Genomic DNA, 26118 nt, shown 5'->3' on the forward strand with positions numbered 1-26118 from the left:
TTCTCCACGGAAAAGAGAGAAGACGTTCTCTCCTACACCAGAGGAAGGACAAGGAATAAGAAAGGTATTAGGGCCACTAACGCCCTGGGGCCCAAGAGAGAACAAGAAAGAGACTACAGGAAGGTGGGTTCTGACTCGGCAGAGGCGGAACTGCCATATAACCTGTCTGTCTAAAAAAAGTCCAGAGGAATCATGTTGTCTGAGACCTCCTGGGCTGGGGATGTGTGAATACCAATCCATCTTAAACTGAATACCAATCCATCTTAAACTCCACTCTCGACGCCCATGTGCCCCAATCCTAATTACTTAGCTCTATTTTTTTCTCTTTAATATATATCACCTTCTAACACACTATATAATTTACTTACGATGTCTATTGTTTATTGTATGTCCTCCTCCCACTAGAACATAAAACCCAGCGTGGTAAGGATTTTTGTCTGTTTTTGCTCACTCATATATCCCTAAAACTGTACCTAGCTTACAGTTGATGCTTAATAAATATTTATAGAAAAGAGGAAGGAAGGAAGGTAATCTTGATCAGGGTTCAGGGACAGACTACAAACAGTCACTGAACTCCTTGAAATTAGATGCAAAATGTGGTACATGTATGCATTTTTCTAGAGCGGTTTTTATCGGGTGCTCAGAAAGAGCCGTGACCCAAGGAAAGGTTGAGAATGCCCACAGCCAATGAGTCCCTGCCTTGAGGAAGGAGCTGGCCTTGAAAACCTTTCAGATTTCCACCAACTCTCAGATTCTAAAATTCTGTGAAGATGCCAGAGTGCCCAATTTGGAGAGAGAGGAGGAAGGGTATTAAGGTTAATAACACCCTGGAGGCCCAAGAACCACGAGAGCCTGGAACAGGCCGGGTGTTGCATGATGGCTGCGCTGCGGGCCACTGTCCTGGGCTCAGCAGCCGCTGAGGAGGCAGGACGTGGCAGATGGCTTCTAAGCCTGTCTCACCATCCTGCTCTCATCCCCTCAGTCAAACACAAGAGGCAGCAGTTGCTGAAAAACTTTGATCCCTGAGTGGTGATTGTGGGAGGAGACTTCTAGAGGGTGCAGAGCAATTATGAGCCTCCAGCTCCGGCAGCAGCAATTCTCAGCCCTGGCACAAACCTGAGAGTCACTCGGTTCCCTTACAACTCTGGCAGAGCGCCCCCTAGTGTGACTGGGGTGGATATTTTCCAACAGCCCCTTCAGGTAGAGAAGCTTGACTGCTTCAAAGGAAAAAGGAAAGAGATGCCTGCTATTTGAACATGTAGCAGTAGTATTTGTTTAATAAACATTCAGGTGCAAGACACTGTACCTCAAGCAATAGGGCAGATGGTGGGTGTTCAACCACAACTTCCTAGTCATTCATTTATTAATTCAACATCACTCAGTCCTTCCATCTATCCCATCCTCCATCCACCACACACCCTCCCGTCCCATGTGGTATTCAACACGCACACACACACATATATACCACCCTCCCACCATGAAGCTGTCCAGTTTGATAACCACTGTGCATTTAATACAAGCCCTCAGATTAACAGAACCCAAAGGAACCTGGTGTTACCTCCTTGCCGTTGTCTGTGTGGATGCAGTTCTTGTCTGGGTTCAGCTCAACCACTCTAGCTTTGATCCATTCTACACCGGATGGAATCACACTCACGGTGGGATGGAAGGATGAGGACAACTGTTTGGCACCAGCACCCACCAGCGTCCAGATTGGCTGGTAGAAATGTCTCTGAGAATCAAAGTATTTGGAGATTCATTTCAATTTGATGCTGATCAAAAGGGTCATAGCTAAAGCTTCATGAGCTAGACTCTCAATTACTCCCTCCTACCTCTTGGCGCATTGCACAGCAAAGTCTCCAGGTTAGCCCTCCCCAACTCCCTCCCATCCCCCGCCCAGTGATGTCTCCTATTGCGTTAAGCTCTGAAGGGCAGTCACCGACGCAAGAATTTTGCCGAGATCATCCAAAAAAGCCATAAACTATCCTTAGTAACCATTGTATTATTTATTGCTGAAAGTTGACTTAGTGTTTAACGTGTACATATTATACATATACACACACATTACGGATACGTTTATGTCCACAGATATAAAGAAAAATTAAGCCCAGCAGCCTAAATATGGTTCCTCAGAAGTTTGTGGGACTATGGTAAGTCTGAAAAATTTACAGCCACTTCTGGGGATCCTTGAGACTTCACTAACTTCCAGCTGGGTTTCCCAGGCCCACGGCGGACCGCAGGCACTCCCTATCAATGCTACCAGGCCCTCTTCTCCATTCTCGGAGCTTTTACATCCAAAGCCAGTGGGCACCAGATCCTATCCCATAATGCAACAAATGTCCAAACCTCCACTATTTTCTGGAGTTCTCTTGCTTCAGATGGGCCACTCTTGATCTAAGTTAGTTGTGAAAGTTCTAGACTCAAGAGCAAAAACTAGATTGGTTTAATGGCCTCTGAGAATTCCAGTTGACTCATGGAGTAGACTGCGGGACCAAGAGCTCTCAACATTGACAAAACGCCTCGAATCAGCTGGACAGAATTGCCAATACCCACAGAGAGGTGAAGAGAACAGAGGAATGGCCTTGCAATGTCCCTAGAGCCAGTGATGGATGTGCTCAAAGAGGAGAGGGGGCAGAGGTCTCCAGTTGTGAGAGCTCAATGATTTCAAGTCCATCTTGAACAGAAAAAGGAATGAAAATACAGGCGAGGATTTTTTCAGACTACGAACAAGCATCAGCTCCAGCAATCGCTAAACCAGACGCAGGAGGGAAAATGCCAAATGCCTGAGCCACTGGCAGTTCCTTCAAGATTCCTGTCCTGCATCTCCTCATGGGGCAGGACAAATGGGATTCTGGCCTCCTGAGTTAAATCCAGTGCCTCAGAGGAGCTCTCGTTTGATGACAAAGAGTAGCCCCTCTGGGAGACCTCCCCATGGGTTAGCTACAACACACCACAGGCCTCCTGATACAGCTCTCAGACCATTGTCATTTAAAATGTCCCTGAATTAAAGTCACTTTAAAAAGGAAAGTGAGAGAGAGAGCCCTCTACTGTCCTCTCAGATCACAGCATAACAATCAGAGATTGCAACATAGCCCTGGGCAGCCTCATTTGGTACTGGGGAGACTTCTGGAAAAGGATTGTGCCTTTCTTGCCCTCTCCTCCCCACCAAACAGGCACCAGGTCCATTTTGCTTTTCCCTCCCAAGGATACAACTCCCAGCTGGTGCACATCTGGTTCCTCGGGAAACATTAGGCAACCCACCAAAGATCTTGAATATTTTTCTGAAGCTTTTGGATAATCCTAAAATGTTTTTCATGAAATAGTGCCTTACCAACACTTCCCAACTTCCCCCCAGGTGTCTGCTGCCTTTTTCTTCCTTATAATCTGTTTATAATCCCCTGTACTTAAATTTCTCAAACCCACTGACACTTTTCCAGAGGCCTCCTCAATGCATCATCCTTTCTCCAGACTGGGACAGCCATAGGAAAGTACAATGGCCACTGATTTTTCTCTGGACATGAGGTGGGAGGTAGAGGATTTTGTGAGTTGAATTGTCTCTCCCCAAAAAGAAATGTTGAAGTCCTAACCCCAGTACCTGTGAATGTGACTTTATTTGGAAGTAGGGTCCTTGCAGACGTAATCAAGTTAAAACGAGATCATGCTCATTTTACTCATACTCTTGCTCAAAATGAGGATCAGATGAGCCCTACACCCAATGACTGGCGTCCTTATAAGAAGGTCACCTGAAGATACTAGAAACACACAGAGAAAACAGCATGTCAAGATGGAGGCAGACATTGGAGTGATGCCACTCCAAGCCACGGAACCTCAAGGACTGCCCACAACCACAAGAAGCTCGAAGAGAGGCGCGAGACAGATTCCCCCTCCCCTCCACCATGGCCCTGCTGACTCCTTGGTTTTGGACTTCTCGCCTCCATAACTGTGAGAGAATGAAAATCTATCTTAAACCACCCAGTTTCTGGTAATTTGTTATGGCAGCCCTAAGAAACTAATCCAGAGAAGAACAGAGAAAGCCAAGAGATCTGTCCTCTCTCTCCCTCCCTCTACCCTCCCCCAATCCCTTTGAGGGCCTGTTTTTTGTGCCCAGAAGGAGAAGCACTAACCTGGGAACATGACAGCACACCCCTAACACAGACACACACATGCGCACACACTCATACACTCAAAAAGAGGAGACTTACCTCACTGGGCTCAATGATGGCCACGTTGTCTGCACCCACTCTCCTCTTCATGCGGGCAGCCATGGAGATCCCACCACTGCCGCCACCCAGCACCAGCACCTCATAGTAGTTCTTGGCTGCCAGACTGGCTCCTGTGTGCAGCTGAAGTGAGCTGGCCTGCTGAGTGCCCAGCCTGAGGAAGCAAGCAAAGAGCCGAGCACGGGGGCCCGACACCACAGAGACCAGGGGGGTCATCTTCAGGCTGGATCAGACTAGAAAGGAACAGATAAGGCTATGAGTCAGGAAGGGATCACTATGAGACCAAAGCATTTTCTTTTTGGGAGGAAGGGGAGGCTGGCATCTGGCCAGCTCCAGTTGGTGCCCACCATCTCACTTCAAGACCACCTTCCCATCTGGCTGTGGTTCCAAAGTGTCCTGAGAGTGTTCAGTTGATAACTAACAATCGGCTAAGCTCTCCCTTTCTCCATTTCTCCCTTTCCGCCTTTCAGGACATCTAAGACTTTCTTTGAACGAAGTAAGCCTTACTTTTTAAGTTCTTTCTATTTATTTCTCTATACCATCCTTGTCCACCCAAAAACTCTAGGGCATCATGTGGTTGTATCCAGCTGTCACCCATTCTCCTCTCAGGCACACTCTATCTTTGGCTTTTCAATCCATCAAAGATGTATGAGTCTGCAGATAGAGACCTGTACAATCTCTTGCCATCAAGGGCTCCTAAGACTTTGCTGAAACAGAAATAGTCCAGCAAGAAACCCACATTCTGCAACCCAGAGTTCAGACCAAGGTAATCAGGGCCCAGAGTCTCCTAGCTTTGCTTGCCCAGGGACACTCAATTTAATCAAATCACTGGTGACAGAAATACAAGCAAAGGCCCTCCACACCTTTGACAATTTCAACCAGATGATAAAAAAGCCATAAAAGGAGCCCTACCTGGTATCATTAAGTTATATTTTATGTAAAGAATATGCACATGCTGCTAACCAGTCTTTTATTATATCCAATTCAGTAAACAATCTTCCCTTAATAGTTCCTCTGAGAGAGACACTTTACCTCTAGGAAAACGGGTTTCTGCTCTGAGCACTCAGTGCTTTGGCAATGAGGAAATAAAGGCTTCTCAGAAACTGGCCTTGGCTCACCCCATCCATAGAACTGGCTTTATATCTTGGATATACCATCTACTTGCATAATTTGGAGGGCCCAGATGCAAAATATCTCCCTCTCTGGGTATTACAGCGTCCAGATTCCACCATCAAGTTCAGTCCTTTGGGTTCAACAAAGCTCCAGCAACCCTTTATTAAAATGCAAGTACCCAGCTGAAGGATAACACTTCTTGCTGCTAAGGTCACTCACTTCTTAACAGGAATGATTTAATTACATGCATTTCCCCCTACTAGAGAAGAGGAAGCCTACATGAGGGGATTAGAGGAAGCTGAGAGGGGAAAAAGGCTATGAAAGGAAGAAGGAAAGGTCCTGGGGGAGGGAGAAATGACTGGGAGGAGGAGGAGGAGCCAGAGTGCTGATTTCAATCAGGATTAACTCTATTCCAGTGTTTTGGCACCGCGACAACCTCCTCAATATTTCAGATCTGTGGGGAGGGAACATGGGGGCCCCCAGTAAGCAGGACAAGCTTGTACATTGTTGCCACAAGTTTAAAATCAATATGAATCTTCTAGAAAAGAACATTTCTCATCCTTTGACCCTGCATTTCCACTTCTGGGACTCTTGTCTTTTAAGACTCAAGAAGACAAACCTTTGCAAAGATATTTCTCATATATTCAGTCATAATATAGTCAGCCCTCAGCTATCTGGTTTGAGGATTGGATCTGATTACAGCCTGGTTACAGAAAAATGTAGGCTCCACACTGGCCAAGGAAGGCTCAAGTTCCAGAGTGTTTTAACCAAGCTTAATTTATGATTACTTCAACTGAATATTGGGGGAGGGGCAGAGATAGCAGTCTGAATGTTGAAACTTTGGGGAAAGGTTAAGTAAAATATGGTTACACAAAATTATATAAAGACTATTGTAGGGGCACTAGGCAGCATGCCCCCCTTTAAAACCATGTGTCCTTGAGGCTCCTTGTCTGGGCTACGTGCCAGCACTCAGGATAATAGTCCTGGGGTTGGTTAACCCAGCCACTTTCTTGTGGGCTAGTTAGCACAAAGATCCTCATGGTCTGAGGGAACATGGAGGCCCTCCAGGGGGGTTCTGGTCCTTGGAATGCAGGTGAGACAGGGACAGTCTCCCTTGGCAAGCGGGTGGCCTTTGTTCCTCTGCCTACTTAAGCCAGCTTCTCTCAGAGGGCAGTAGCAGGTGCACATTTCCTGTCCAGCTGGCCACCACTGGATCTTCCCTGTAAGTAACTCCCAATAAACCCATATGTCTCATTTGCTGTCTCTGGGTCTTTTCTTTGGTCTCTCGGCAACCCATTGTGCACTGCTCACCCAGCTGGGCATGTGGCGGAACAACTATATAAAAGACTACATAAGTCTTTTAAAATTATGTTTACAAAAAGCCTATAAATTTTTTGTGTTATGATCACTAAATACAATATGAACTCAACTATGTCAGAGAAAATGCATTTAAAAACAGATAGCAAAATGCTGACACTGGGTACGTGGTTTTCTCTGGGTTTTAGAATAAGAGGTGATCTTGATTTCTTCTGCTTTTCTGTATTTTATTAAATTTCTACTATATACATATATATTAATATTATAATAAAATCTATTTTGATGATAATCACTAACATATATTAAGTCTTTTACATAGTATTTAATTTGCAAGTTGGCTGCCATTATCATTCCCATTTTACAGACAATAAAACCAAGGCAAGGAGCAGTCAAATGACTCCCTCAAGGTCATACATCCTGTAAGCTGTAGACTGATTTGAACCCAGGCATTCTGGTGCCAGAGGCTCTATGTTAAACCACTACACTCTACTATCTCTGTGATCTTTATCAACAACAGAACAATGCTAATATGTTAATGTTAAATGGAAAATTATATATATATATATATATTCTGTTTCTCCACACTTCCCAGAAAAGGGAAACCATTTTTCATGGTACTAACACTTAAATATTAGCAATGTTTTGCTATAACTATAATTGATTTTTTTCCTCTTCTTTGTGTGTGCTTTTCTCAAGTTTTCTTTAATGAATTCTACATTTTAAATTTTGAAAACCACTCAGTTTGATTTTTTTTGTTTTTTTTTTTATGGTTGAGGAGCAGAGGAAATCACCAAGCAGGATGATAGGGAAGGAAGAAGATATTTTATGGTGGATAGAAAGCCATCACATCCTGCTTTTCTAAACGTCCACAGAATGACAGAATCACAGCAAAACTCCTCACTTCCCAGAAAAGGGAGCCCACTTTTTCATGGTCCCGACACTACATCTTAAGCCTATGGAAAGAGTTAAAAAACAAGGATCTAGAAGGAGGCCTGGCTAAGCTTCCGGTTTCCTGCCACTCCATCGAGTCTACTTCACCCCCGAGTTCCCTTTCAGCCTAAGACCCCATGATCCCTCTCTTGAAAGAGGAAGCATTGGGGCTGGCCTTGTGGCATAATAGTTACGTTCACATGCTCTACTTCAGTGGCCTGTGGTTTGCGGGTTCGGATCCCATGCGCAGACGTAACCACTGCTCATCAAGCCATGCTGTGGCAGGCGTCCCATATATAAAATAGAGGAAGATGGGCACAGGTGTTATCAGGGCTAATCTTCCTCAAAAAAATAAATAATAAAAATAAAAAATAGTTAATAAATAAAAAGAAAGAGGAAGAACTTTTGCAAATATTTCCCACATTCAGCCAAGGAGGTTAGTTCTGTTTGCTTCAGGCCTATTTCTGGATTCAATATTTACAAACACAAAGTCCTTTGAATCAGTTTCATCAACTTCATTAATAACAGTCATCAAGCAGAATGTCTTGCCCTTGGAGTCGTCAGCTGTGAACTATAAACAATAATTTCAAAAACACAAAAGACTGTTAGAAGAAAAGTTCCAAGTGTCAAAACACCTGAAAATCTCAATGACACTCTCATTCTAACAATGTAACAGCATCTAAACATCCAGATCAGAAAAAACCAGAACCATAATCTAATGCTATTTGTGGAGAAGGTGGGGCATGATACAAAGCCAAAGATAGAAACAACCCAGGGCAATAATGCATAATCATAATTTTGTAATATCCCACTTTGGAACTGCAGTACAATAAAATACATATATAGAGAGAGAAATTTGGTCTTTGTCCCCTGCTCCTAGCACAAAGCTCTCTCTAATACCTTTGGAATTTCCTAAATGATAGGAGTTATTTGTTATTCAATAACATATAATAATTTTGAGCCCCATTCAACCATACTGGAGTTTATGTTAATGAAGTGACTCAGAGTGGGACCCTAGATAGCTTCAGGATGGAGACTGGTCACCAGAAAGACCAAACATGTGATTAGAGGGTTGGAACTTTCAGCCTTACTGGAGATTGAATTCTATAAAAACTCTTGAACAGCAAGATTCTGAAAACTTCCGAGTTGGTGAGCACACTGAAGTGCTAGGAGGGTGGCACCGCATACTCACCAAGGGCATGAAAGCTCTGTGCCACCTCACCCCTCATACACCGCTCTATGTGTCTCTTCCATTTGGCAGTTCCTGATCCTTTATAACAAACTGTTATAGCAAAGTGTTTTCCTGAGTTCTGTGAGTCATTCTAGCAAATTATCAGACCTGAGGGAGAATCCTAGGAACCCCCAAATTTGCAGTCAACCAGACAGAAATATGGGTCACCTGGGACCCGATTTGCAGCTGGCATCTGAAGTGGAGGCATTCTTGTGTGTCTGAGCACTTAATCTGTGGGGTCTAGTTACTGCTGGGGGTTATCGTCAGTATTAAATTGAATTATTGGTCATCCAGTTGGTGTCGGAGAACTGGTTGTGTCGGAAAAATCATACATTTGGTGACACGAGTAGTATCAGAAAATATCACTCAAGGAACCAATCAGAATTTCTGACACTGACCTAAATCAAGTCTATAGCAACAACCGAAAAAACAGACAAATTGAAGGAAGCAACGGTCACACAATCTGAACCACAAGACGAAAAAAAAGAAAACAAAGGCCAAACTTGACCCTGCAGTCAGCAGATTAGAACAGAAAACCAACAAAATAACTAAGGAGTATAAATCTAATATGACTTTGTAGTTTCCCTAGAAGCTAGCCTGAAACATATGTACTTGATAGGTTAAGAAAGAAGAATTAACTATCAATAATACCAAAGAAGGCAGCCACTTTCTCTCCACATTCTTACAAGGTGAAACACACATACTTTTAAAATCAATAAGTAAGGCAAATTTAACTTTCATTTAACAAGTGGCCATGCAACACATTTTATAATTACATAATACTATGCCCCTAAATTGGATGAAAAGTCCTCAATTAATCCTAAATCAATTGAGTGCCTCCTTCAAAGGATCAAAACAAATGCTTTGCTCTCCCTGTGATCTAACTGGAGAAGTAAAATCCATGCTGACTGAAAGATAAGACAGCCTCCCAGGCATCTCCTATTCACATCACTGGCTGCTGGCTCCAGGCCCTGGTCCAGACAAGTCTTAGAGGCCCCATACTTTCCCACAGCAGGCTCTTCCTGGACAGGCAGTCCAGATCGCCTGTGTCAAAATCTCCTTAATCTTGGGTAATGTGACATGCTACTCACTGGGTGTCAGCTAGGACACCTGGCAGAGTTCAAAGAGAGCTGGCCCATAAGCAAGGATTATTCAGAGCATTTTTAATGAAAGATCCATCAGGCCAGCAAGACCTGTAGTCAACCTCTCAGCTATTTTGCTCTTGAGGAAACAGTGGGCCTTTGTATGGTTCGCAGTTGTTTTCTCTCAAGCCTACACCAGGCAGGGCCCTCTTTGCTTTCGGTTTCAATAACCACAAAGCCAACTTTTAACATATTACCTTCGTAGAACACTTCCAACATCAAAGAGGAAAACAGACAACCAAGAGCCTCCAGCTCTCACCACCCACTCCCTTCCTCCTACCTAACCTCTCTGCCTCCGGTTTCCCTGGACCAAGGTTACTCTGAGCTGTTCTGTCTTGATGGTCTGGATCCCTGTGGGCTCCAATCTCAGAGACACAAGTGAGTCTTGACTACACAGTACAGGCTGGGCTTTCACCTAGTGCCCAGGTAGTGAGACTGCTGGAAGGCCCCTCCACTAGCTCCTCCCCTTTCTGGGCCTGTTAAATTAAATCAGGTGTAAGGCTTCATCAGTTACAGCTCTCAGCCAAATTACCAGAAGGCAGAACTTGATAGGAAAAAGTAGGGAGAACCTGTCATAATAATAATAGCTAACATTTACAGAGTGTGACTAGTTGTACTTTACTTATGCTGTCTCAGAGACTCCTTACAATAACTTTGTAAAAAGGGGTGTTAGTATCCCCATTGTACAGATGGGAAAATTGAGGTTTAACATAAGGTTAGAGAACTTGCCTAAGCCCACATCACTAATTTAAGCAGCAGAATTTAATTCAAACTGATTCCTCAATTGAGTTCTCACAGCGTTAGACCTAAGAAATAATTCAGGAAAAATGCCTACCAGCTAAATTTTATTTACATTCCTTTTTTTTTTTTTAAGATTGGCTCTCAGCTAACATCTATTGCCAATCTTTCTTTTTTTTTCTTCTCCCCAAAGCCCCCCAGTACATAGTTGTATATTCTAGTGATGGGTCCTTCTAGTTCTGCTATGTGGGACACTGCCTTGGCATGGCTTGAAGAGCAGTGCTAGGTATGTGCCAGGATCCGAACCTGCAAAACCCTGGGCCACCAAAGCAGAGCACATAAACTTAATCACTTGGCCATGGGACTGACCCCTACATTCAAATTTAAAGTAGTTTATGCCACATGGAGTGGGGTGGAAGAGTATGGTATTAAATTTTAGTTTATAAGCAAATTAAAAGAAAATATTTTAGGTTTTTTGAGGGAGAGGCAAGGTAAAATAATAGTATTGATATACAATTTTTTCCCCTTTGGTGAGGAAGACTGGCCCTAAGCTAATATCTGTGCCAATCTTCCTCTATTTTGTATGTGGGTCACCACCACAGCATGGCTTGATGAGCAGTGCAGGTCCAAGCCCAGGATCTGAACCCTCGAACTCTGGGCCACTGAAGCAGAGCAAGCAAACTTAACCACTACACCACCAGGCAGCCCCAATGATATAATTTTTTAAGAGCCTTTATCTTTTAGAAATACTGGGATTCTTACAGTCAAAATGATTTGGAATTTGATTGAAAATCTTACAGGAAGTGGAGTAGGTGGGAAATGTAGATGACACAAGATTGGCCATGAGTTGATAATAATTTGAAGCCAACTGATGGATTTATATGGGCATTCCTTGTGGTAGTATATTTTTGTATATACTGAAACGTTTCCCCAATAAAAAGTTAAAACGAATGAATGAAACGGCAAAAGAAAACATCAAAAACCAGGGTGTCAGAGTGGGCATTGGCTTTGCTCTTCAGTCACTGAAATGTTAAGGTCTGGGCACAATTATTTCAAGTAATAGCAAGATAATAGAAGTACAAGCAACAGCAGCACAATTTCAATACTTCCCTCCCATGTGCAGAGAGCTTTACACTTAACAAGGCCCACACCTGAGCCACACTGGAGGTCTTGATACCACTTTACAAATGGGGAAATTGAGGCTCAGAGAGGCAAAGTGATCTTCCAAAGGTCACACAATGAGTCAGCAGTAGGGCCAGAGCTACAATGAGTCCTTTCTGTGAACAGCAACTTTTTCTGAATGCTCTTTGAAGCAGCAATTCAAGGAGGAAAAAATCTTCTGGTCTGGACCTTCTCCCAACTCCGGATCTCAGGACAGCCTCATTGCTAGGCTGGGCACCGCGCAAGAGTGCTGCAACCCCAAGTGGCCCCACACGTCATCTTCCAGAGGGGCAGGCCTCCAGGCAGGGGCAGATCCAGGTTTTATGAGCACTGAAGTCTATACAATTTGAGGACCCAAAATTACAAACATAAAATTAGATACAATAGTTAATATCAATTTTCAGTGAGAAAATAAATCACAGTAAATGTCTGGATCCTGAGGTCTCCTTTAGGCAGTTTATCAGAAATACAAGCACAGAATTGCTTCCTGGTCACAACCTGGCTACCCCTCCCCGCCTGGAATCCCCGCACCCACAGGGGCCTGTGCGAGAGAGGCCGGGAAGCTTAAACTTCATTTGTTTCTGGGTAAATCCCCCTTAGTGCCCTCCCACCCCTCTGGGACTTGCTGAACTTGCCGGCCCCTCCTTCTACCAGTCCTGAGCTTTGCCAATCCCCTCCATCCCTCCCCAACATAAATGGCTGCTTTGGACAATCCGAAGCTGGATCCTGATCCTTACTGTAAAACTGGCTCATCGCTGCCCCACCCCAGACTCCCATGTTCCAAGCCCCATGCTAGATGCTTCAGGTACATACCAACCCCATTTTACAACTGAAAAAAGTAAGGCTGCAAGGACACTGGTTACATCCTCAAGGCCACACTGCCAATAAAGGACAAAACCAGGTGGAGGAGATAGAAAAAAATGAGGGAGGGAACCGAAGCAAACGTCATCACTTCTCTGTTACATGGCGGACACTCCCGGGAATTGGCTCACACAGTTATGGAGGCTGACAAGTCCTGAGATCTGCAGTCATCAAGCTGGAGACCTGGGAGAGTCAGTGGTGCAGTTTCCATGAAAGCTCAGCGGGTTCAAGACCCAGGAAGGGCTGATGTTTCAGTTCGAGTATAAAGGCAGGAGAAAACCAATGTCCCAGCTCAAGGCAGTCAGGCAGACGGATTCTCTCTCAGTCACGGGACGGTCAGGCTTTTTGTTCTGTTCAGACCTTCAACTGATGGGATGAGGCTGCCCACACTGGGGAGGGCCATCTGCTTTACCGAATCCTCTGGAAACATCCGTATAGACACACCCAGAATAATGTTTGACCAAATATCTGGGAACCTCGTGACTCAGTCACGTTGACACGTAAAATTAACCTTCACACCCTCTGCCTTAAACTATAAAAGGGCAGGTCCAAATCTGGAAAATCTCAGGAAGGGAACTGTTACTCTGACCAGATTAGTACCACTTTGGATGCCAAGAAAATGCCAAGCCTTGCCCCATAAATGTTATGGTTCCTGAGATGATCTCATCTTAAGCTGAAGTACATGCAGGTAAAGGATGTGGTCATATTCGTGGCACTTATCAATGGCACTGGATTAGACACTTCATGGAAGCTTCCTGGAGATTTTTCGAGTCCTATTGTACTGATCATGTTTTCAGTTTTCTGATTTTATGATTTGACATTTGGGGGCTTTGTTAATCCTAAAGAGATGGCCTTTCCCAGGGTTAGCTAACTGCTAAAGATAGTAAACAAATTTGTCTGAGACCATACCCTTGAAAAGTCATCCAACCAACCCAGAGCCCATACTTGAACCCCCTCCTCCTGGAGCCAGACATCAGACGACTAAGGCAGTCCTTACACCACGGAGCCCAGTAAAATTACTCAAATTGGCCGATCCCAAACCTGGTCAGCCTGTTCACCCTACCTCATGAAACCACAATGTAGGTTTGCCACGCTTTCCCCTCAATTTTTCTGCCTCCCGACCAACCTGGGTGCTTCCCTGTGTGGCCCCACACCTTCTGTTCCTGAGGAACTCAGAGTAAAACCTTCCTCCACAGGAGTCACCTCCTGATGTGCTGGCCTCACCATCCCTGATTAAAACAACTCCCAGGCAGGTTCTAATACACCTACATTTAAAAGCATTCACCAACTGTTGAGTCAGATGGAAGATTTTACATGTTTAACAAATTTTGGCTCTGCTCCTTCTCCTTACATATCCGCTGAACTGCCAGGCAGCATTTAAAAAGCGATTTAATTACATATTACTTTCGAATGTTATAATTACGTGGGTGAGTAGGCCAAATTTTTGCAACTAAATAACATAGCTACAGTATGATTTTTTAATGCGATGATGACTCTGGAAGAATACATCACCAGGCCTGCCTTTCCTTTGTCACACGCTCTATCAGCTGCTGTACTGAAACCTGAGCTATCTTCTCCACGAAGGAAAGTTCTCACATCTCTTTTATCCATTTAACCTTGATGAAGTGGAAGTGTTGGGGCCAACCAGTGGCACAGTGGTTAAGTTCGCACCTTCTGCTTTGGCGGCCCGGGGTTCGCCGGTTCAGATCCTGGGTGGGGATCTACCCACCACTCGACAAGCCATGCTGTGACAGGCGTCCCACATATAAAGTAGAGGAAGATGGGCACAGATGTTAGCTCAGGGCCAGTCTGCCTCAGCTAAAAGAGGAGGATTGGCGGCAGATGTTAGCTCAGGGCTAATCTTCCTCAAAAAATAAAAATAAAAAACAAAGGGGAAGTGTCCTCAGCCAGAAGTGCTCAGAAGGGTGTCTAAGGAAGAGTCTTCTACAGGCTATAAATATATGTACAAATCCAGGTGTATACTTCTTCTGAACTTGTCTCAATCATAGCATGGCTAAATATGCAGAACCAAAAATCAGGAAACATAATCAAGGTTATATTTTTATTTACAGATTTATTGCCTGCACAAAAGGTATGCAAATTAAATTACATTTAGCTATGCTAAATGTGTAAGTATATCTTTATGGAAACAATAGAGTTACATGAAATCTGCATGGTCACAATTCTGCCATATCTAAGAATGTTTCCACAAGTGTTCATTGAGTATCTGCTACATACAAAGACTGCGCTGATGAACAGAAATTTCCCCACCTCAGTCCTGGTCCCAGTCCCAGTGCACTAGCTTTAGATGCTAAGAGAAGAACAGCAGAGCTTGCCAGCTACTGAAAATGTAAGCCAAGAATAAGGTGAGCCAAATTTGAGGGGAAAGTATTTTTAATGTTAGAAGGTCTCATTTAAATATTGGCATGTTAAGGGTAGTTAGAAAGTACACATCCTTCTCTTTTGAGCTTGAGTAGGTATGTCCCAGTGCTTTGGGTTTTCCTCCAAACTCAATACAGTTTTTTTGAATGAACTAAGTTCCACTTTCATTCATTGTGTACACATCTGACATGTAAAGGTATTAAATAAATCCACTTATTTCATTAGTTCATTCTACGGTCTGAATGATTGTGTCCCCCTAAAACGCATATGTTGACATCCTAACCCCCAGTGGTGATGGTATTAGTCGGTGGGGTCTTTCGGAGATGATTAGGTCATGAGGATGGAGCCCTCCTGAATGGGATTAGTGCCCTCATAAAAGAGGGTCCAGAGAGATCCCAAGCCCCTTCTACCATGTGAGGAAACAGTGAAAAGGCATCGGCTATGAACTGGGAAAAAGGCCCTCACTCGACTATGCTGGCACCTTGATGTTGGACTTCCAGCATCCAGAACTGTGAGAAACAAACTTCTGTGGTTTGTAAGCTACCCAGTCTGTGATATTTTGTTACAGCAGCTCGAACAGACTAAGACAATTACTAAGATCCTTCATCGTGCCAGGCCCTGTGATAGGTGCTGGGAGAAAAGCAAGGAATGTGTCACATCAGGTCCTTGTGCAGACAGAGCTTCTGTTCTAGTGAGATGGAGCACATGTCAGCCCCTCGTCCTCCCATTACACCCTCCCGAAATGCCCTTTCTTTTTTCCTCATCTTATCCATGGCCCAAAGTCCAGCCCAGCTTGATTCTGCTTCCAGGCTCTGGTCCCATCTGTCCCCATTGACACTCATAGAGTGTCTGGGCCCTTCTTGTCATCCCCTGGGATGGTCCAGACAGTTGGTGGCAGCAAGCAGAAAACCTCTGCAGTCTACCAAGAGTGAGCACAGCCACGTCCTCAGGAACAGTTACCAAAAAGTGAAGTACCTTTATTTTCCAACACCTATATCATCTCTGGATTAGTGGAAGGAAAGTGAAAGCTTGGTGAAACAGATAGAATCTGAGCAGGAGGTTAAAGACTGGCAGCATGTTGACAAATGGAAATGCTATGGGAAGGGACACCCAGAGGAAGAACAGCATCAGTAAATGAATCAGAGAGATGGTGGCTGCCCTCCAGATCTCTCTCCAGCCTTCTGTGCCCTGCTCTGAGTCCTGAGAGCTGAGCTGTAAGAGAGGCATCAACTGGCCTCCTTTGTCCTCTGGCTTCCAGTTGGGTTCAGCCAATGGGAGGCACCAGTAGACTAGAGGATGCCTCAGTTCAGCAACGGCTGTATGCCTCAGCTGAAGGCCTTGGCTCCTGTGGGGTAGCCCTCAACCACAGCTCTTTCTCAAGGTTCTAGTAATCACTCCCTCTACTTGCTTCTTCAGGCGCCAAATCAATCCAATTGCTTCACCACTCTTACTGGCTCCCCTTAACCCTGCCCACACCTTGATAAATGGTTATTTTACTAAACCCTTCTTAATAACGCTGTTCAAATATGCCATCTGTTTCCCAGAGACCCTGACTGATAAGGTAGGAAGGCCTAGAGCGTGTCTGGGCAATGGAAAGCCAACCAGACTTGACTGATGTTGAGAAGAGACAAGGAAGAAATATGATAGCCCAATTATAAAGGGCCATGCCAGGAAACTGAGGTTTTATATTGAAAATCAAAGTTTTAAGAAGTGATAGAACAGAGGGGGCAGCTTTGAGAAAATGACTCTAGTGTCAGGAAGCAAATTAAATTGGAGGGACAAAACCAGTTGTGAAAGTCAGTTAGGAGTAGTCTAGGTGTGAGTGATAAGGGCCTGAATAGATGCTAGCATCAAATATACTAGGAAGATTCAGATAAGACCAAGGTGGGAGGAAGAGAATAATTGGATGAGAGGTAGGAAGGGATCCTGGGAGGAAAAAATGTCAAAGCTGACATCCAGGCAGCTGAGGAGAGAGGAATTTTGTGGGCAAAAACCAGGCAGTCAAGGCAAGGGCAAGTTTGGGACAGTTGGGTTTGAGGTTTGGGAAGCAGAATCTCCTAGAATGAGCATAGCCATAACTGTGGACAAGGAGGCAGGCAGCCTAGGGCAGATGTCCAAGAGAAGAGGGAGAGAGAAGATGGGATAGGCACATGTGCGTAAAGTTCTGGTTTGGGAGCTTAATCCTAGACAACTGTAATTCCATCCTTAGATCACAAAGTGGCAACCTGCTTGCCAAATATAGACCTGAGCTGTGTTTTATTTGACACAGAGTTTTCTTAAATTTTGAATTAGTGCCAACATTAAAAATTTGGGACATCTCACCAAAAAAATTCCAGGTGGTTGGCCTCTGACAACACTGAGTCCACGTTCTCACATGTCAAGACTTGGCTGGAGCTGAGTAGTCATTGCCCATCTAGACCCTGCATGAGGTTCCAGGTGACCCCAGCCCCACTCAGCATCTGTTAGTCATTTATGTCACCTGCTCAGCCCTGGCGTGCATTTGAGCTCGTAGTCCCCGCTAATGGAAGTGAGAGTCCTTGGAAGTTCTTAAGGAAACTGATATCTTAGAAGACCCCCTGGCGGAGGCTGAGAAGATGAAGTGGAGCAATTCAATTGAATTCAGCATTTTTGAGTGTTTGCATGTGCCAGGCATCGGGCGAGGCATTGTGGAGACTACGCTGAATGAGAAGAGTCTGTCTATTGTAACAAGAGAGACCAGGATTATGAAGATCTGGCAAGTGGCTGTTTCAGAAATTCAGGCACCAGTGAGGGTTTGGAACAGACAATGAGAACAGAGATGAAGCAAAACACATGCTGCAGGCATTTTTGTGACAAGTCAGCTATAGAGGCTAAAGAAGGAAGAACGTGAACTATGACATTGTACAGGTGGCTATGTAGAGGGTATCTAAAGATACTGTAAGTAACAGTATTGTATTACTCACAGTGCAGTAAAGGTCCAAAGCAGGTGAGTGAGAAGGAAACCACCCCCCTTGACAACTGAATGGGTGGTGTTCTGCAGAGAGATTATACGGGCTGCGCCCTTCCTCTTGGCACAGCTCCTCTTGAGTAACGGCAGCTTTGTCATCGCCTATGTGTTCAGGAACTGGGTTACTATATTGTTAACAGACACAGAAAATTGAGCAATCTTCATTTAGACTTGCTGGGCCACATTGGAACTCGATTTCAGAGCTGTTATAAGGCCAAACATTTGTTTAAACATTAAGCTGGGAAGCAAGTTCTCCGATAGTGGACCAGGAGCGAATCATCGGGGAAAAAGAACAAGAGTATACAGCTCCTTGACGATTCAGGGTCTAAGCCCCATTGGGGTTCTTTAGGCTCCCAGCTCTTCAGGGTCAAACTGTAGGAATTTTCTTTAAAGAGTTACTAAGAATTACTAATGAGGACTTGGCAATAAAACAGTGGCTTCCTTTGCTGCTCAGAAATTTCCTACAAGTTTCCCCAGCCTCCACCCATTCTACAATTAGAAAGCATTATAATGGGGAGGCAATGACAATTTCACCAAGCCATCCATTTGCCAAGCAGAAAACAAAAATTACATTTGCAGAAGGAAAACTCTTGCATTCTGACTCCAGAAAAGAAAACAATAAGTCAGTCAATTGGATTATTTCAACTGAAAGTCAAAGGTTTTGAATGAATTACATAGGGAGAAAATGCCTTGTTTTTCTGCTTCCTTTAGCCAGTGGGAGCTTGGCCACTCAGGTTCTAGTGTATAAATAATCACAATCTAGTTCCCCGTCCCCTCTATCATTCGCAGCTGGCCTCTAGTCACGTCTACTGAAGATCTGCGTATGCCTGTGTGTGTCCATCCCCAGACTGCAGAACACGACACAGTGGAGAGGGAGGCCTGATGTGGAATTAACTTGCTCCCAGCCACACAGCAGGGATCAGCTCATGCCTTGGCCTGCAGAATCTGTTAAATGATCACAGTAAAATTACTCATTAGCCTCAGGAGCGCTGGGATTGCCACTCAGTTTCACAGACAGAAGACTCTGAAGGGTAGAGTTTCATTACAAATAGGACTGGCCAATTAGTCAGATCTATTACTGCCTGGAATCCAGTGTGTGAGGTCTTAACGTATCAAGAAAGACTCTTTAATTACAAGTTATACATCTATTGTTTGAACATGATTGAAGGGACGCCAAACTCAATCCTTTAATGGTTCGGACAGAATGAGGGGTAGGCTAGGTAACAGGTGTGCCAGGTTCCCTAAGCTCATGTCCTTCCTATGTCTAACCAAACGACACAGTTCCCCATCCTAGTGAAGCCTTGCCTGAGGGCGTGTCAGGAGTCAGGAGACTCACGTCCTCATTGCAGGCAGTGCCAGGTAGGGCTCGTCCTTAACCATTCTGAGCCATGCTTTCTCCATCAATGAAACACAGGATTGGACTGGCTGTCTTCAAAGGCCCCTTCCTACATGTTCTACTAATGCCTTAGATTGATCAGAGCTGTAAATTATTGCAGCAAAGACTGACAAGGGTTTACAACCAGGACAGAGGTTGTGGAGCCATGGGCAAGTCACTTAGCCACGTTAAGCCCATTCTTTGAGTATAAAATAAATTGACTTTAAAGGTCCTTCCTACTCTATGACTCAAAACAAACTTCGATTTGATCACCTAGACCTTGAAAGGCTCACGATCATCAAGCAAACCCAGATGGCCATAAAATGGCATGGCCTCTCCCCATCTCAAGCACCACTCACATGCTCACAAAGACACAAAACCACATTTACTAGACCCAGAACCTCCTTGGGATACTCCCACAATCTACACTATAAATGAGGTGGTTGTTAAAACATATCATTTTCCTATGGAGATATCATGGTTTGCCTTAAAGCAAACTGCCAGGGAAAGTATCGTGGAATGAAAGCACTACAGGCCCCACTATTGAGGCCTCCCTTCCAGAAGTCAGGGATTGGTCCCAGGATATAAACACAGATATTCCTTCTCCACTACTGTACGTAGGGCTGGAGCTGCTGGTTCCCAGCTGGACAGAATGAAAGCTCCCTGAAGGCTGGGTTAGGGCCAAAACTTGCAAATTCATTATGAATAGAAGAGAGTCACCCCGTGGTACCTAAGGATGATCATCAACACCATCACCCTATCATCCACCGTGCATTTATAAAGCACCTACTACATGTAAGGCACAACATGGCCCGGTCATTGACGAGGCCTGGTCACTTGTTGAAGATGCCGAGTTCTGCTTTTCCTAACAGTCAGAATCAGGAAGGTGAATAAGGCCGACAGGCTCCCAGGGACCATACAGAGTGTCTGTAGAAAGAGAGTATGAGATTCTCCTGGGTAGGTGGGGAGAGGGGTCCTAAGAGCAAGTGACGGATATGTTGGGATCATGACTTAGAATAGAGGGTGCGCGTATTAATTTGCTACAGCTGTCATAACAAAATGCTACAGACTGGGTGGCTTAAACAACAGAATTTATTTTCTCACAGTTCTAGAGGCTAGAAGTCTAAGATCAAGGTCTCTTGGGCCTCTGTGTAATTGAATCAATATAATCTTTTGATGTATTAACCAACTCTTTTCACCTCCATATTCCCAGTTACCCTGTGAACCATTTATGCATTCAGACATGAGGCATCCATTGCCTCAAGAATTGATCCCATGGAACTGCAGAACCAAAGGGTCAGATGCTTTTGTTTTCAAAAGGCAAGGTCCAGGTGGAATTAGTCTGCCTGTATTAGCATTAGGCCATCCTACAGCAAAATTGAAGCAGAAACACCAGCAGGTTGGTACAAAAAACTTATTTGGGTTGGGCTTTCCTCTTCCACCTTTTAGCATCATCATCTGCAATACACGGCCTGAAAGGTCAGTGGAGCAGAGGAAGAGAGAGAATGGGGAGCTCACGCTCAATTTTAAATTCCCCAGCCTGTATATTAGTCTGCTCGGGCAGCCAAAACAAAATACCTCTGACCGGGTGGCTCAAAGAACAGAAATGTATATCTCACAGTTCTGGAGGCTGGAAGTCCAAGGTCAAGGTGTTGGCAGGTTTGGTTTCTCCTGAAGCCTCTCTCCTTGGCTCACAGGTAGCCACCTTCTTATTGTGTCCTCATACGGTTGTCCCTCTGTGTACACATGTCCCTGCTGTCTCTTCCTCTTCTTATAAGGATACCAGTCATATTGGTTTAGGGCCCCACCCTTATGATCTCATTTAACCTTAACTACCTTTTTAAAGGCTCTACCTCCAAATACATACAGTGACATTCCGAGGTACTGGGGGTTCAGGCTTCAATACATGAATTTTGAGGGGACACAATTTAGTCCACAACACTAGTATTTGCCCTTCCCAAAGTTATAGGCATAGACAGCTCCAGTGTGTTCCAAATTTCCTGTTCTTTACAAAGTTCTCTCCCCATCTTCCTGCCCCAATTTAGCACTTTCACAAACTACATCAGAGGGATGGCTAGCAAGACCTACTTTTCTTCTTCCTATTACCATCCACATTTGTTGGATTATGTAGACTTCTAAGGTTGGGAATTAAGAAGCAACTAATTGACTTCAGGTCTAGTCTGGGCAGCTTCTAGCAACTTACTCCCACTGCTCCTATTTACAAAATCTTCAGAGTCAGAGAGGAGATATGTACTGGGTGGTGGGGCAAGGAAAGGTGAAAAGAAAAGAGGAAAGAGAATCTATGCCCAGAATTGCTTCATCATGGATCTGTCTTCATTCCCTATATGACATTTCCTGTGTTACAACACATCAGACTAACAAGCCTAGACACAGTCAAGATGGAGGAGACTGTTCTGCAAAGAAATCCTAGTTTCCTATCCACACTCGATTTCATTTTCTCTAGCAGAACACAAGCCACACAGACCCCCACACACACACCCATGGGCCCTGACATTTCAAGTATTCCAGCTCCAGATGTGTTTATATATTTGTTCAGTCAGTATAAAAAGCCCAAATTTTAAATAGAGTCATTTCTCAAACCACCAGCTGCCTCCTTGATGAATTTTGGTTTTCTAGACATAATCACAAACAACCCTCTCCAATCCTCTTATTCATTCAATAAATATTTATTTAGTACATTCCATGTTCCAGGATTGGGAATACACTGGTGATGGCCAGAAGCCTGCAGCCCAGGGACAGACTGGACCAGGTGCAGTGCTGGGCACCTTAAACTCATGGGAAGGCACAATTATCTCCCCCATGCACGGAAGAGCTAAGGCACAAAGAAGTTCAAAAGCCAAGGTCACGTTGCTAGTCAACGGAAGTGTCAAGACCAGAAGCCATGTCCCTTGACCTCCTGGGCAGTGCCATTTCCACTATCAAGGGATCTTAACCTGGGGCTCACGAACTTAAATGGAAAAAAAAAAATTTACATCTTTATTTTCACTCATCTCTAACTGAAATTTAACATTTTCTTCCATTGTATACGTTGGCAATAAACCATTAGCAGGATGACTTTGTCACCAATAGAAATCACAGACATGTTCTTATACTACAGGTGTTGCCTATATCTTGAAATATTGTTTATGTTCATTACTACTTCAAAATTATCGTAGCTATTGGATCCACTGCTAGCTCTTGTTATTTAACATAGTTTTTTTTTAAAGGCACACGTATGACTACAACATAAACGCTTTTAATATTTTGACACGTGATTTGGAAACAGTTTCCTTTCTAATACTCTGCCTTTTATTTTACACCTTTAAAAACATTGTTCTGAGAGGGGTCCTTAGTCCGCCCAGAACTGCCAAAGGGGTACATGGCATGAAAGTGGGTCAGAACCCTACACTGTAGCAATGGGCAGCGCAGGCAAATCCAGGGGCTCTGCTCATCATGTCTTTGAGCAAGAAACTAGGTTGGGGTTTTTATAATTAAAAGAGACAGAAGAGGAAGGGCAAGGAGCCCCACTGCAGTCCCACTAGAGGACCCTTTCTCCCATTTCCACCAAGTCCTGCTCCGCACGTGCCCTAAACGCTCTCCTCCGCTCGTTCCAGCCGCAGCAGACTCCTCGAGCGTCCCCCTGTCCCACGCGCAATGTCGGGGGATAAATGTGTCCCCGCTGCAGGCAGATGGGCTGACGTCAATCTCTGACCCCCGAGGCTGAGCACCCACTCGCGCCCCGGGGACGGCGCTGAGGAACACATTCAACAAGTGAAGGGCCAGAAATTCCCACACAGTAAAACGCCGAGAAATTCTCACACCCCGAGACCACGGATACTTCGGGTTTTAACCGCCCCTCGCAGTTCGACCTCTGGGCGCCCCCGAGGCCCAACACTCCTGGAAGGAAGCAAGAGTCCCAGGACCCGGGATCCGGACAAGGACCGCGCGGGCCCAGGGTGTCGCGGCCCGGGGAAGGAGAGCGTGAAGCGGGCTGGAACGCGCGGCGCCGGTCCGCCGAGTCCCAGCTGCGGGAGCAGAGTTGGACCAACAACCAGCCTCAGGGGGGACCTCTGTCCCCGCCCGGACCCCTCCCCTGATCAGCCGCCGTGTGCTTCTTACCCAGCGGCGAGCGGAGCCTCCGGCCACAGCGTTGGCGCAGCAAAAGCTGCCGCTCCCTGCCGGGCTGGCCCCCCCCGAGGGAGGCTGGAGGCGGGGAGAGCGAGTCTCCCCCAGAGAGTTCCGGAAAGGTCCCGCCGCAGCCCCGCCCGGCGCCACAGCCTGGGCACCGACGCCAAGCGCAGACTGCGCCCGGCTTTGAGCCGCACAGAGGACAGGGCCGGGGACGCGGGTACAACTGGCCCGGGGCGCTGCCCGGGAGCAGACTCGCCACTACCCCTAGCGCACTCTGGAGCGCGGCCAGCGCCCTCGTGCGCGACAGCGGAGGGCAAGGAGGCCACCTGTCACTATACCACCCCCGCCCCGTGTCCCGGCCCCTACCCTGCCCCGCCTCACCTCTTCCCCTTCCGCCCCTACCCCTGCCACTGCTCCCTCCCCCTCTCCCCCCGCTTTTATTTTATATCTTTAAAAGCATTGTTCTGAGAAGGTGTCCTTAGTCCTTCCAAAACTGTCAAAGGGGTACATGGCACAAAAAATGATCCCCCCTCCTCTGCCCTCTCCCTTCCCCTCTCTTTTCACCCCTCCTCCGCCAGTGCCAATAGCATTGCGTAACTGGGAGGGACAAAGGTGGAGGCGGGGCTGTGGATGGCGGCCAGGGTAGTTTGGCGGGGTCCTCCAGGGCCTCCTGTGCTTCTCACCTGGTTCCCACGACTGCCCAGAGAGACAGCTGCGCCTGCGCTCATTTCACAGATGCGGCAGCAGAGGCCCAGAGAAACCCCAGGACTTGCCTTGGTGAACGCTGGAGCCGTGCTTTTCCCTCAGGGCGTAGGCCCGGGTCAGCTGGCTTCCAGCCGCTGGCCTCCGCACCGTGTTCCTACTTTCATGACTAGACAGACATTTTCAACTGGCTGCTCTTTCTAGGGGGTTGCAAAGTGTAGATGAGGGGTTCTCCACCATATCAGATTTAGTAGCTCCTTTTTAGAATAAATACGGGTGCCGTGAAAGTCTTACGCAATTTTAAGCTGTGAGACATTGAAGACTGTAAGACACTGACGAAAGAAAAGACAGAAGACACAAATAAATGGAAAGATAGTTCGTGCTCATGGATTGGAAGAATTAATTTTGTTAAAATGTCCAAACTACCCAAAGCAATCTACAGATTCAATGCAAATCCCTATCAAAATTCCAGTGACGTTTTTCACAGAAATAGAGCACACCATCCTAAAATTTGCATGGAACCACAAAACCCCAATAACCAAAGCTATCTCGAGAAAAAAGAACAAAGGTAGAGGCATCATGCTTCCTGATTTCAAATTATATATTACAAATCTATAGTAATCAAAACAGTATGGTATTGGCATAAAAACAAACATGTAGATGGATGGAACAGAACAGAGAGCCCAGAAATAAACCCGTTCATACATGGCCAATTAATTTATGATAAAGGAGCCAAGAATATACAACGGGGAAAGGATAGTCTCTTCAACAAATGTTGCTGGGAAAACTGGACAGCCACGTGCAAAAGAATGAAACCGGACCACTATCTTACACCACACACAAAAATTAACTCAAAATAGATTAAAGACTTGAATGTAAGACCTGAAACCATAGAACTCCTACAAGAAAACATAGGTATAAGCTCCTTGACATTGGTCTTGGCAATGATTTTTTGGATTTGACACCAAAAGCGAAGGCAACAATAGCAAAAATAAACAAGTGGGACTCCATCAAACCAAAAGCACAGCAAGGGAAACCATTAACAAAATGAAAAAGGCAACCTACCAAATGAGCGAAAATATTTGCAAATCATACATCTGATAAGGGGTTAATATCTAAAATATGTAAAGAACTCATATAACTCAATAGCAAACCAACGATCCAATTAAAAAATGGGCAGAGGATCTGAATAGACATTTTTCCATAGAAAGACCTACAGATGGCCAACAGGTACATGAAAAGATACTCTACATCACTGACCATCAAGGAAATGCAAATTAAAACCACAATGGGATGTCATCTCAGACCTGATAGAATGGCTGTCATCAAAAAGACAAGAAATAACATCTGTTGGCAAGGATGTGGAGAAAAAGGAAACTTTGTGCACTGTGTAGAAATGTAAATTGGTGCAGCCACTATGGAAAACAGTATGGATGTTCCTCGAAAAATTAAAAATAGAACCACCATATGATCCAGAAATTCCACTTCTGGGTATCTAATCAAAGAAAATGAAAACACTAACTCTAAAAGATACATGAAAGACATGTTCACTGCAGCATTATTTACAATAGCCAAGATATGGAAACAATATAAGTGTCCATCAATGGTAAATGTGGTGTATATATAGAGAGATATATACACACACACAATGGAATATTATTCAGACACAAATAAAAATGAAATCTTGCCATTTGCAACAACATGGCTGGACCTTGAGGGCATTATGCTAAGTGAAATAAGACAGACACAGAAAGCTAAACACCATATGACCTCACTTACATGTGGAATCTAAAAAAAAACAAAAACAAAAAACCCAACCTCATAGATACAGA

The 26118-nt window shown here is 44.9% G+C and overlaps 1 protein-coding gene across 4 annotated transcripts in view; it reads right to left on the reverse strand.

The window, feature by feature from the left end:
• SQOR (sulfide quinone oxidoreductase) overlaps window positions 1–24481 on the reverse strand; it is a 44721-nt gene extending 20240 nt beyond the window's left edge. Inside the window, exons 1-3 of one of the 4 annotated variants that reach the window (XM_070237142.1) lie at window positions 24268–24481; window positions 4200–4450; window positions 1559–1729 (exon numbers count right to left, since the gene is read on the reverse strand). In XM_070237142.1, coding sequence (XP_070093243.1) covers window positions 1559–1729; window positions 4200–4433 — 405 coding nt within the window. In that variant the 5' untranslated portion in view covers window positions 4434–4450; window positions 24268–24481. Of the gene's footprint in view, window positions 1–1558; window positions 1730–4199; window positions 4451–21072; window positions 21252–23572; window positions 23921–24267 lie in introns of those variants that run through there. The other 3 variants (XM_023618171.2, XM_070237135.1, XM_070237143.1) reach the window with 3 other exon arrangements.
• Between the last annotated feature and the right edge of the window lie 1637 nt (window positions 24482–26118).

The sequence above is a fragment of the Equus caballus genome, chromosome 1, assembly GCF_041296265.1.
Source record: "Equus caballus isolate H_3958 breed thoroughbred chromosome 1, TB-T2T, whole genome shotgun sequence".
Classification (NCBI taxonomy): Eukaryota; Metazoa; Chordata; class Mammalia; order Perissodactyla; family Equidae; genus Equus; species Equus caballus.